Source organism: Eurypyga helias, unplaced genomic scaffold (assembly GCF_000690775.1).
Source record: "Eurypyga helias isolate BGI_N326 unplaced genomic scaffold, ASM69077v1 scaffold26767, whole genome shotgun sequence".
In the NCBI taxonomy this organism is placed as follows: domain Eukaryota; kingdom Metazoa; phylum Chordata; class Aves; order Eurypygiformes; family Eurypygidae; genus Eurypyga; species Eurypyga helias.
In genome coordinates this window covers 18,356-31,069 of record NW_010264052.1, presented here as the reverse complement: position 1 = coordinate 31,069, position 12,714 = coordinate 18,356, and the positions used below count along the sequence as shown (strand labels likewise).

The window sequence follows — 12,714 nt, the reverse complement described above, 5'->3', positions numbered from 1 at the left end:
TAAGGGAAACCTGAGGAGGTGGGTTTTGTGGAGGAAGGCAGCATTAGCGGAATGGTTTTCCCACAGTGGAGTAGCTCAGTCAAGCAGCATTAACTTTCCAAGCCAAAATTGAGTGTCTAGGTGGAATTAAGCCAAGTAAATAATTTTGAACTATTTTTACTCTTCACCTTCCGTGGAGGTTAGGAACAAACTTTGGCTCTTTTCCCTCAGACTGGGAGGTGGGTGTGTTTCAGGGACAAGGTCTGGGTTGTCCCAGGGAAGAAGGTGGCAGATGCAAGCCCAGAGCAGCTCCTGGTGCAGGGCTCCTGAGACCAGGGTGGCCCTTTGCTCAGCCCTTGCTGATGGGCCAGGATTCTCTGAACCCTGGTTTGGGGATGGTGCCCCCCAGCATCGAAACAAAAGCTGCTCATGTGGTTTTGTCCACAGACCGATCGCCTGGTTCGGATGACATGCATGACCCAGTGCCCACGCACATGGCCTCGGAGGAGTCGAGCTACATCCTAGAAACGGTAGCAGGTACCAGAAGTGAAGCATCCAGGAGACTGGGGGGGGCACGGGAGTTCCTGCATGTGTTGGAAATGAGTAAATACCATTTATGAGCCAAGGTGATGGAGTCACCTGCTTCGAGTCACGGCATCAATCAGGCTGGGAGCTCAGACAGCCAAACTGGGGACTTTTCCAGCACCACCGCTCCTTCCCGGTCCCTCTCCAGCCCCAGCTCACTGCAAACCCTGATCCTCTGCCTGGCTCACAACTGGGATTTACCTGGGGGATTTGTGCTGGTGCTGCAGCTGCCCCCGCTCATGTGGAGTGCTGGGCCTCACCTCTCCTGGAAGCCCCTGCCAAAGGGTGGGCAGACCTCCTGGATGTAAGCGATGGGTTTGTTCTGCTTTTGCAGCTCCTGGCATGGGGCTGCCAGCCCGAGCCTGCGCTGGGGTGTGTGCTCAGAGCTTAGCGAGGGGAGGGGCGGTTGGGTGGCTGCAGGGGACCTGGAGACCCCCTGCTCATATCTGGTCCAGTTTTGCTGACACTGGCCACCAGTAACCCTCCTCTTCCTCAGCAGGGACAGAGAAGGGGTCCAGCGAGGAGTCACGACACGAGGAAAAGCAGTTGGAGGGATCAGGTGAGTGTGTAATGAACCCTGAGCATCGCCCGATCACTGCAAGTTTTTGGAAGGATGGATGAACACAGTTGTATTTTGGGTTGGTTTTCCTGGGCTTCCTACCTTATCAGCAAAGCCGTCAGCCTCCAAGAATCTCAGCGTGGAAGGACACTTCCACGTTCTTGAGCTCTGTCCTCCCCTTTCTTTCCTGGATCTACTTTTTCCCCTATCTTCTTCCCCCTTGCTGTTAGCACAGCCCTGTGGCAGGTGCATCGCTGCCCTCCTCGCCTGGGGATGAGCTTGGAGGCAGCTGCCGGAAGACCAGCACTGATGTAGGAAGTGTGAAGAATATGCAGCCGGCTCTGCCGAGGGTCAGGGGCTGCTTGCCTGCGCTGTGCAGTGCTTGCCCCAGGAGGCAACTGATTTCTCAGAGCATTTCTCTTTCTCTTTTTGTTTTTTCTTTTTTTTTTCTCTTTTTTTTGCAGATGGTATAGGGGATGTTTTAAGTCATTTGAGGAAACAAGTTGAAATTTTGTTCAACACAAGATACGGTAAGACAGTCATTAACACATGTTCATCATGCCAAGTGCCAGCCTCTGCTGTGGGGAGCTTCTAATTGCTCAAAAATGTCACCTACTATTTCCAAACCAGCATCTGAGTAAAGGTGCAATCTAATTTGTTCATTTGCTGTCTGCTGGGCTTACAAATGCATTTAAAATCTCCCTGGGCCTTGTTATTGCAGTTCTTTCCCTTGGTTTCCTTGATGCCTTTTTGCTGGCTGCAGCCCAGGAATTGCTGCCGTGGCCTTCAGCCTTCCTCCCCCAGCGGGAAGGATCAAAGTGTTTCACCCCATCACTCGTTTGAAATATCACAGAGGGTTTTCCACCTCAGGTGGTCATGGCATGGCCAGTGAAGGCTGGTGGGACCCCAGTGCTGGCGTCTGGCACTTGGCATGCTCTGCTCATCCCTTTATAGAAAGATTATTTAACTCAGAAAAAATAGAAGTGAGGTCACACGTGCATTTTGAGAGCTGACAAGAAGGTTTTGCCACTGGCAGGACCAGAAGACGCAGCTCTGCTTGGCAGGCTCCAAAAGCGGTGCTGAGCTGGGGCCCCTGGGCTGGCAGAGCCTGCTGTGACCGGGGAGAGACGGGCTGGGATGCTCTTGGGCAGGGTTAGGTGCTGGGGATGCAGCAGGAGTGGCTGTTGGAGCAATGGTGCTGGATGCACCCCACGCTTTAGTAACAGACGGGGGGTCCTCACCCACACTTGTGGTATTTTGTCCTGTTTTTTCACCTCTGGCCAAAGAGCGCCGCTTGACATTAGCTGTTTGATGGCTTATTGGCAATATTTAGCAGAGCAAAGGGAGCCCTCACCATGCTGGTTGCACAGACTGGCAGGGAACCCCCAGGAACATTCCCTGGCCCCTCATCGGGCAACCGGATATCCATGGAGGTCTGGATGTGGGGTCCCATTGCCTTGTGGAGAGATGCAACCTTTATAGGAAGCCCCTTCGGTGTGTGACAACAAAGGCAGGCTGTGTTAACGCAGCAAATGCAAAAGCCAGCTCCCGGCAGCTGCCTGGCTCTATCTCTCAGCTTGTGTCTGCTAGCATCGAGGACATTCCCACCACCACCGAGTGACAACAGACCCTCCAAAAACCCCTCCAGCCCCCTGCCCACATACCATGTCACTGCTGCTTTGACCCAATGTGGAGGTCCAGCAAACTAACGAGATTTGGTCCCCACACAGCAAAAGCCATAGGAATATCAGAGCCGGTCAAAGTTCCCTACTCCAAGTTCCTGATGTATCCCGAGGACCTGTTTGTTGTGGGCTTGCCAGAGGGCATCCTGCTGCGGCGTCCCAACTGCTTCGGGATTGCAAAGCTGAAGAAGATCCTGCAAGCGAGCAACAACATCCAGTTTGTCATTAAAAGGTAAGGCAGGCGGAGCGTCCATCCCTTGGGGGGGATGTTCCTGCTCAGAGCTCCTGCTGCGGTGCAGTGTCCCAGAGAACATCCATCACTTGGTCACCTTCAATAAATCTGCTTGATTAGAAGCCACTGAGGGTTGTTGCCTTGTTGGAGCCATCCCTGAGAGGCAGCAGTGGTGTTGGCATCTCTCCCTCGATGTGTTTTTTGGGGGTTTAACCCACTTTTGCAAAGTTTTGGCAATAGGAGCAGGGAGCACTCAAAGGTGGGTGAGAGGAGACAGAGCTTTTAACCTTCAGGGTACTCAGGCATGGGGCAAGGAATGGGGCTGAGAGCTCTGGATGTTCTTATGGGAAGAGTCTCTGGCCGAGGTCCAGCTGTGCACATCTGGGCCTCAGCGGGATGCTGTGGGCATCAGGGAAGATGCTGTCATTGCTCTGGGGAGCAGGGGGTATCACAGGAGCTGGGAGGGCTGTGAGAAGCCACAACTAATGTAACAGCATTACCCTGAAAGAGGGAACAGATCCAGCAGAGGTGGATTTAAAAATGTCTTTAGGTATTTTGGGGGGTTTCGCACCCAAATGCTGACTCAGCCTGCCTTGCTGAGGGGGAGCTGATACCACTAATGTGGCAGACTGCTGAAATAGGAAATAAACGTTGGCAGAGCAGAGATTTTGAGGCATCAGACCAGCAACTGTCAGGCCAGCATGACCGTGTTTTAAGGGTTCTCCTGTCTCCTTTCCAGATCCATTTCTCTGCAACGCAGCTTCAGCGTGGCTCGTAACGAGCCCTGCTATCGCCTCACTCTGTTAGCATAAGATATCCAAGTGGCAGTTTTGGGGGCCAATTCTGTGTTGAAAGGAGCCATGCATGGCTTGTCCCATCGCTGAGAAACATGCAGGACTGTGTCTCCTAAAAGCCTGCAACCGCTGATTTAAGCTCCTCAGCCGTCGCCAGCTTAATCTCATCCCGAGGAGCATCACTTGGCTCACTAAAGATTCTGTCAGCATGAAAATTGCTTCCAAAGTTCCCCCGCTGCATTGCAGGAGCTTTGAAATTGCATTAGCCAGACACGGTTAGCAGTTTGTGGCTGTAGGAGTGTTGTCCTAGGGGATGCTGGAGCAGCAGGGTGTCACTGGCTGGGGAGCTCACCCGTGTGCCCTCTGCTTCTTGCTGTTTTCCAGACCAGAGCTGCTGGCGGAAGGCGTAAAGGAGCCGGCGTCGGACAGCCCGGCAGCCAAAGGTAGGCTGCGAGACACCCGGCAGGCGGGCCGTTAAAGACTAGGTAGGAGAGGAGTGAGAGCGTTTTTCTACAGCATGGCTCTTGCCTTCCCTCCCCACCTCATTTTTTGGCTGGAATCCCCCTCCTGTGCATCGCCCTCGGCGGCACCGCAAACCCTAATTCCTCTTATGTCCCCTGTCCCAGCTGCCAGCGAGAGGGAGGCGAGCGAGGCGCTGCTGGAGGATGCTGTGAAGAGACAGGGCTTCCAAGGTGAGGGCTGGAGGCATCTAGGGGGGAGGTTTGGGGCAGAGTCCCTGGCCCGCTGCAGGGGCTGCACAGAGCAAACAGATGCAGGAAGGGAACGGCCGCGGGGCGTCAGGGCTCAGTGTGTCGGCAGAGGAGCAAGGGAAGGATGGGAGGGAGGAGAGGAGAGGAGAGGAGGAGGTGGAGTGAGAGGATGGGAAGAACAGACAACCAGAAGACAATGCACAGCCAGGGCAGGCAGTCCCATAGGTCCAATGAAGAGGCTTGAAGCGCTCTGGATGGTGCCCTAATTAACCAGCTTTGCTTATCTTGCCGTCTGACCTTGCGAGATGCATAATTACATCTTCCAAGCCTCAGAGTTTGCTTTTCTGGGGCTTTTTCTGCCCGGATGATGTATAAATGCTGCTCCTGTCCGGTGTGCACCGGCAGCCAGCGTGGTGGCTCCAATGGGGGAAGGAGCAATAGTGAGAGGCCCATGGGTTGGAGGGGTGGGGGGCAAGCACTGCCATGCTCCAGCATCCTTTTCCTTGGACCACGGGAGCTTGCGAGGGTTTGCAGAGAGGGATAGAGGCTTTTCAAAGGCTTTGGCTTTTTAGAGAGGCTTTGGAGTGTGTTTTATTTTAACGCCGGTAATTATCGCATCTGAATCTTCGATTTCATGCAGCTTTTATTCTTAGCAAACAGGCGGGGGAAAAAAAACATATTTCTGTTTAGATTATTTTTAAGGACTTTGAATGGCCCACTCCAGAGATTAGCTAATTGCAAGATAAGGACTTTCCTATAATTAGAAAATGGCATTACTTAGAAGTCACAGAGTGCCTTTTAATTTACCAGCAGAAGTCCATAATTGTTTCTTTATTTTACAGAAAATTATGATGCCAGGCTCTCCAGAATAGACATCGCTAACACGCTGCGGGAACAAGTCCAGGACCTGTTCAATAAGAAATACGGTGAGAAAGCAGGGTGGGAGTCAGTTTTATTCCCCCTTATGCCTCTGGAATTTTTTGCTCCCCATTCCTCCTTGCCAGGTGTTTTCTCTCGCCTCCCGCTTGAGCAGCTGGCACCTCGCAGGCCAGGGGTGGCTCTGGGAATTGATGCTCATTGCTGCTGTGCAGCATGGGGAGCGTGCCACAGCCCTTCCTGCTGCCGGCCCTCCCCGGTCACCCTTTGCTTTTTCTTTTCACCCCTCCTCCGTGAAGAACAACGACGGTAAATTCATTAGCAGGGAACTGCAGAGCTGTGGGAGCATGGGGAGTGGCAGAAGGTTGGGAATAAGGAGAGGCTGTAGCGAGCACTTGCAGGAAAGTTGGGGACAAGTGGATGCCACTCCTCCTGTGCCCAGGACACCTACGCAGGCTCTGTAGGGCACTTCCACGACCAGCCTGCCCCAGTGTCTGTTCTTTATCAGGAATGGCAGGGAAATGAGTTTCCCCCTTTTTCTAGGCAGAGGTAAGACTTGTGCAGGTTCCCAGGTACTCACAAGTGCAGGAATTGTGTAGCCTTGGTCCTGCAACCAGATGTTTGAGAGGGAACGTGCCTATGGAGTTGTCCCCAGATAATGTCCCAAAGCAGAGAGCAGCAGCTTTCCAGCCCTCCCACTGCATTGCATGGGCATCACTGTGCAGGTCGGTGCCTCTCCTCGGCCCCGCCAGCTCTGCTGCATGCTCGTGGCTGCCTTGGGACACCTCTGCTCCCATTGTGGAGGTGGACTGGAAATGTCGGTCCTTGCTGTAACACTCAGTGTGCTGCCTCAAGCAGCCTGCTCACGCTGCACGGTGCTTTGGTGGGGCTGGGGACAGCCAGCGCTGTGGCATCCCTGGCATCCCACACGCTGACCCGCTCGCTTCTCTCCCAGGTGAGGCCTTGGGGATTAAATACCCTGTGCAAGTGCCATACAAGCGGATCAAGAGCAATCCGGGGTCAGTGATTATAGAGGGGCTGCCCCCCGGGATCCCCTTCAGGAAGCCGTGCACCTTCGGCTCGCAGAACCTGGAGAGGATATTGGCCGTGGCCGATAAAATCAAGTTCACCGTGACAAGGTACGTGGCGAGAGGTGTCAGCTACCCTGCCAGGCAGGAGGGGGGAGAGGAGGGAGCCGACCTAATGCACCCCCGGCTCTGCCAGCCCCATCGGGGCAGGGCGTAAATAAATGCCTCCATCCCCTGAGATGGCAATTAAGTTGGCAGCTAATGGTTCGACAGAAAGGAGAGAACCATAAAACAGAGATTCCTGCTCTTTCTCTCTGTCTGCTGCTGAGGGAGGTGATGGGGAAAGACGCTGGTGGGAGAAAATGGTGGTCAGTGCAATGGTTGTGGGGGCAGAGAGATCCCAGCCCCTTTTCTGGAAGTCTTGGGATAGGAGAAGCGTTGCTTGGTTTATTGCTGGTGAAAAGCAGCGCTCAGAGAGGTGCTGGGCACCGGCCGTTCATGGTGGGATACGGTGGGGTTTGCAGCCAAAGGGGATGGACACAAATGGGGAGAGGAGAGGCACCTTATCACTGTGTTGCTGTGAGACAGGGAAACAACAGGTTTTAGAAGCAGCTCCATCACCCTCTGGCTGGGACATGCTGCCTGTCTTCTCACTGATATGGCACTTGGTGCCCTGAGTAGGGCTTGTGTCCCCAGGGACCTCAGGGACCTCATCCCTGCAGAGCTCCTGCCAGTCCCACACAGCATGGAAAGGGCAGGCTCCCTGGGCCACGGGAGGATGCTTGGTCCAGGTATGTTGGCTTCCCAGTGGCATTTCATTGTAAATCTCCCTTTCTCCTTATTTTTTACAGGCCTTTTCAAGGACTCATCCCCAAACCTGGTAAGAGATGATGCTTTTTTGCCTAAGCAATGCATTGGTGAAATGTTGGTGGTGGTCAGGGAGTCGTAAGCCATAGATGGTGCATAGATTTTATCAGCTGGAGGAAGGTTGCCCCTGACTTCACTTTCCTGGGCTTCTCACTTTGGTTTTGTGGTTGGTTGGTGCATTTGCTGAAGTTCCCCTGACCGAGACAGCTAGCTCAGCGTCACCCATCAGTACTGCTGCTGTTGTCTTGAAATGGCAGCATTTTCCAAGAGCTAATGTAGGGCAGGGATCTGCATCGTGTATTTAAGAAAGCACTCGCTTTCTTAAACATTTTCTTAGAACACATTAGTGTTGCAATGAGCTGGTAGGTTTGGTGGTGAGGGAGGGTCATGGGAAAGGGGTGATGAACTGCCGGGGCTGCATCGGGGTGTAGCAGTGTGGCAGTGAAAGCTCTCGCCGGCTCATGGGCATCCCGCGTGTGGAAACTCCATGGGAGATGTGGGAGAAGGGAGGACGTGGTGTCTGGGGTGTGCTCCATACCCCGCTGCAGAAATCACCATCCCGGAGCCACGTCCTTCGCGGTGCATCGCTGAGGTAGCCCTGTCTCTCGCTTCTAGGCTGCCTAGAAAAGAGCTGCCATCAGAAACGCGGGTCAAGACCTGTCTTAGTTTCAAATGTCTGTAATTACAACTGTTGAAAGAGCACAGATGGGTGCAAAAAACGTCGTCTTTATTGATAGCTTCCCATTTCCTTGGCCAGCCTCCATGGGGATGGCACAATTTAGGAAAGACAAGTATGACAGGGAGGAAAACATTTAGATGCCCTCACTGGGAACAGCACAGTGGGGTTAGACGCCTGAGGGGACTCTAACAAAAGGCGAGCTGCCTGAAAAGTTTGATCTGGGGCATGGTCCGATTGTCACCTGTATGGCCCAGCCAAGTCGATGGAGAGGTACCCCATGACCTCCGTGGGCTGGCTTCAGGCTTTCTGTCTTTTGCTCCGAAGCAGTAAGATGCTGGCTTGCATCGGCTGGACCTTAAACGAGCCTTCAGGGAATGCAAGTTTAGCAGAACTGTGGTTTTCCATGGAATTACATGGCTGTAATGCCAGAGTGAGCCAAGGATGTATTCGCTGCTCCAGCCACATCTTGTCTTCCCGTTCCTCCGCTGTAATCGGTATAATTACGTTAAGAGACGCTGATCTGACACAAATCACACCATTAACAAAGGAGCACATCAGAAGGCAAATACTTCAACCTGCCAGCTGGCTTGGAAACGCAGCCTGATAAATAGAGATGTAGAGGAAATTGATTTTCTTTTCGATGTACAACATTTTTTTTTCCTCCTTCTCCAGCTGAACGCTCCCACCATGGGCTGGCCCATGCTAGCACAAACCCAAAGGCATATTTTATTCTGTGTATTGTGGTACCTGAGCGGGCTCGGGAGGAGGTCGCAGCATCCCTGCCGGGCTCGGGGCTTTGTGCCCTCTCCTCCCATGGGGGTTTTAAATAAGAGCAGTCGCAGGTGAGGGATTTTATTTTTCTTACTTGACATCTCAATTTGTTATAGACTATTTCACATATTTGCTAAATCTTGGGAGAGAATTCCAGGACTTGTAATTATTTTCTAGGAGGCAGACTCCCACTGAAATGTCTCCTTGAGAAACAGGCTTGTTTGTATTTTGCCCCCCAAAAATTCCTGTTGACAGCAATTAACCTCTCGTCTGCTTTTCCACCCCATTACACCAAAGTGGTTGGTGGCAACACAGTGGTACATTCACTGCTTGGCTTTGATTGCTTTTCATTTGCCTTAACAAAATTAATGATTTCCAACTAGCCATAGACGATTAAAAATTTAAATTTAAGAGTGTTCTTTTTACCTCAGTTTTGTGTAGCAATTTCCTGCGATGTAAAATGAAGAGCAGCAGCAGAAGCGCATGCTTGGCGTTAAAACAGAATCAATGGAAATCACTTTTATGTCGCAGAGGAGCATTAAAACCAAAGCAATAGTTACTCTCACGCAGGATGGCACTGCAAAGGTGTCTAAAAGCTGGAAAGTCTAGGAGATGACTATATAAATATACAGGGGGTTATGTTTTTTGTGTATCATTTTGACCAAAAATTATATGAAAAGTACACATTTTAAGGGGAAAGGGAAATTTAATGTAATTTTTTTTTTTTTACTTTGGGATGATTTTAGTTACCTTCAGGATAAATTATGGGATTTAATTTGTTTTAAACAAGTTGTGTACCTCCTGCATTACAAACAGCATCCCAGATAACTGCAGGACCGCAGAGGACCGGCCTCCTTATCTCTCTCTTTTAGGGACACCCATTTTTTAAGTGTGACAGAAACAGATAAAAGGATTTCAATATAATCTGAGCACCAAGTGTGCCTTTTCTCAAGATTATCTGTTATTTCTGTCGAGATGGTATCTCCCCACTAATGGGTCGCAGTGGGGGGGTGAGGCTGCTGGCACAGAGGCAGCAGGGGTGCTGTTGGCAGAAAAAGGTGTTTTGCGGGGGGAGTGAGGTTGGTTTTTGGAAAATAAAGCGGGTCGTGCTCCCCAGTGGCCGGCAGAGGAGGTCAGTGGCTGCAACCCCCTTCTGCAGTGCGGATTTACAGCCCTTTCAGGGATGGGACGATGACCCCGAGATCACCGATGCCTCTGCCAGCACTTTACCCCCATAGCCCCCGATGGCTTTCGTCCAGGAGCACAACCCTCCTGGCATCCTAAGATTCCCCTTTTGATTTACAATTTTTTATCCTCTCCCCATTGCCAGTATCTGCTCTGTGAAAAAGACCTTCAAAACCCCTTTTTCAAAGCAGAATGATCTCTCTGCATTAAAACAGAAGTGGGAGAGCAGGGGTGAAGCTCCAGCGCTATAAACACAGCACTTATCCTTTCTTTCCTTCTTTTCCTGAGGCACAGAGATACAAAACAGGCTTAATTTGAGCCTTTGGAAAAAAAAAATCAAGCATAAGTAATCTAGCACACAGAAAAAAAAATCTTTCTGTATGTTAATTTTTATGTGCTTTGATTGAAAATGTACACCAGCTCCATCTGTCCTATTCCCCAAACTCTCTACCACCCTGATAGATTATTTCCCATACTCCAATTAATAAAGTAGGGCAGGCAGTGTTCTTTAATTAAAAAAAAAACACATCCAGGCATCCTTTTCATATATATTTCTTTTAATCACGAGAGCACAATCCTCCGCAAGATTCTGATGAGATGTGCCTCATATTGGAAACTCCTAGCAAGAAAAAAAACAGAGGAAAGCACTTGATGGGGCGATGGTGAGAGCTGAGAGCATCTTGCTCCATTGCCAGTTGCCTTTCGAGGTCCATGCCCCTCTCCCTTCACCCCCCAGCCCCCACATTTAGCCTTTACAGGAGCCAGCCTGGCTATTTTTCCTTTTGATCATCCTTCCTGTCATCCGGGGTGAATTAGTGTTCAGCTGGTTAGTGTTCTTAGTCTGAAGGTGGAAAATCAAGCAGGTAGTGCAGGTAGCTGTGGAGCTTCAAAGCCTTTTTTTAAGCACCTCCATGACTTGAATCACTTTTTTTCTTTGCCTACTTTTTGTCTCCTTCTCCCTTTCACCTGTGCGTGTGGCATCTTCATGCCAGTGGGAAGGTAGTGTCATTGCCCAGCTCATCCCCAGCCTCGTAGCCTGATGTGCCCTTCAAAGAGCCCAAAACCCCCTTTTTTCAAGGTACTCTGAGATGGGTGCCGCTCCATCCCCACCGTGGTCCAGCACTCAGGGATGCGCTCCGTACCACGCAGCACAGCGGCCGTGAGCCTGGTGGGATGCCTGCCGTGATTGAGGCTGAGCAGCACGTGTGGGTTAGCAGGACAAGAAGTTTTAATTATCTTAATCAGTGTGATTTCATAACAGCACCTTGAAATCTTCACCTGAAACACTGAACATGCCTTTGAGTTGCTGCCAACCAAATGAAAGGCCATGATGCCCTTCCGAAACCGTTCCTGATTCATAGTGAAAAGATGCTGCTGTACGCTCCTCTTCCTCGCTGCCTGCCTGCACTCCTGCCTGCGCTCCTGCCTGCATTCCTCCCTGATGGGAGCTATGCCAGGACCTTGTTCCCTCTTGGCTTGGACTCTAGCTTGGCTTTCCCAGCATCGGCATGACCCATCTGTATGTCTTCTCCTTTGACTATTTGCTGAAGCGTTCTGTGCCCATTCTGCCCACCGCGATCTGCCTGCAGGGTGTCTGCACGGACAGAGTGTCACCCAGCAATCCTGGGCACTGGGCGACTGGCAGCATCACATATTTTCCGTCTGGGTCCTGCTGCGTGGCAGCAAGTGGCTGAGCCTATGGCAGGATTTGTCTGTCTGCAGCCGAGGCGGTGCAGAATCTGGCTCGGCACCCCAGCTTAGTACCCCGGATCACCGCGGTCTGCACCGAAACATCGGCGCCTGCAGCTGCCCTGTTCAGCACCCCATGCGTTTCTCTCCCTTCGGTGCTGCTGAGCTTAAGGGCTCTCCCTGCACCGGCACTGGGGCCGGAGGCTGCGGAGACATCGGCAGCGCTCATGGTGCTGCAATGGCTGCTTCCCTGAGCCTGCCTGAAACGTTTGATGCCTATTTTGAGCTACTTCAGATTGCTTCTCTCTCTGCTCAGCAGATTTGGACATGCACCCCTGCTCTCTCCCCCCGTCCCCTCCAGTTTGCCACTGCCTGTGTGCTGCAGTTTGGCAGCAAGGGCCTCCCCGCTGAGCCCCTTCCTCACCCCCGTGCCGCAGCCCACAGCCTTTTTCAGCCCCCGTCTCGCCTGCCAGCTCTCCCCACGGCTGCCAGCTTCGGTGTGATGAGCCACTTCATTCCTCCTTCGCCCATCATGCAAATCCTGGCCCTAACCCCACCGCTGCTGCTTTTCCCCAGGAAATTAATTTCTTTTTGATAACGCTCGTCACTTTGGAGTCAGTGGCGAGCACCAGCCTCTCCTTAGGGATCCCTTGTTCTCCCGTTCCTCTCCCATTGCTGCAGAACTGGCACAGTTTCCCTGTTTGCTTTTCATCCGCTTTAACCTCAGATATTTTTTTTTCTCCTCCAGCGCAGCCACGCAGCAAAATCGCTGCTGCTTTGGCACGTGCCGTAGATGTTGCAATTCAGCCGCGTGTCCCTGGGCACGTGTGGACCTTGAGCTGCTGGGGAGCGCAGCATAGCTCGGGGAATGCTCGCGGGCTCAAGCACATCCCAAATCAGGTCCCTGCTGTGGAGAGCCCTGCCCGCCCGCCCAGCTCACCGGGCACTTATTTAGCTACTGAAAGCATCTCTGTGCCAAGGGGCCTCGGGACCGGAGGAATTTTAAGCTGCTAGGGACGGTGTCATCCTGGGTTTTGCTTTTATTTGTGACCAAGAAACCAAGCTGCAGCACTCATGG

The 12,714-nt window shown here is 52.0% G+C and overlaps 1 protein-coding gene across 1 annotated transcript in view; it reads left to right on the top strand.

Annotated features, from left to right (window-relative positions):
• Positions 1-12,714, top strand: part of GTF2IRD1 (GTF2I repeat domain containing 1) — a 45,043-nt gene that overhangs the window by 24,302 nt on the left and 8,027 nt on the right. Inside the window, exons 13-21 of the mRNA XM_010156277.1 lie at positions 427-516; positions 1,064-1,123; positions 1,588-1,653; positions 2,854-3,037; positions 4,216-4,274; positions 4,458-4,523; positions 5,384-5,467; positions 6,373-6,556; positions 7,297-7,325. Coding sequence (XP_010154579.1) covers positions 427-516; positions 1,064-1,123; positions 1,588-1,653; positions 2,854-3,037; positions 4,216-4,274; positions 4,458-4,523; positions 5,384-5,467; positions 6,373-6,556; positions 7,297-7,325 — 822 coding nt within the window. The remainder of the gene's footprint in view (positions 1-426; positions 517-1,063; positions 1,124-1,587; positions 1,654-2,853; positions 3,038-4,215; positions 4,275-4,457; positions 4,524-5,383; positions 5,468-6,372; positions 6,557-7,296; positions 7,326-12,714) is intronic.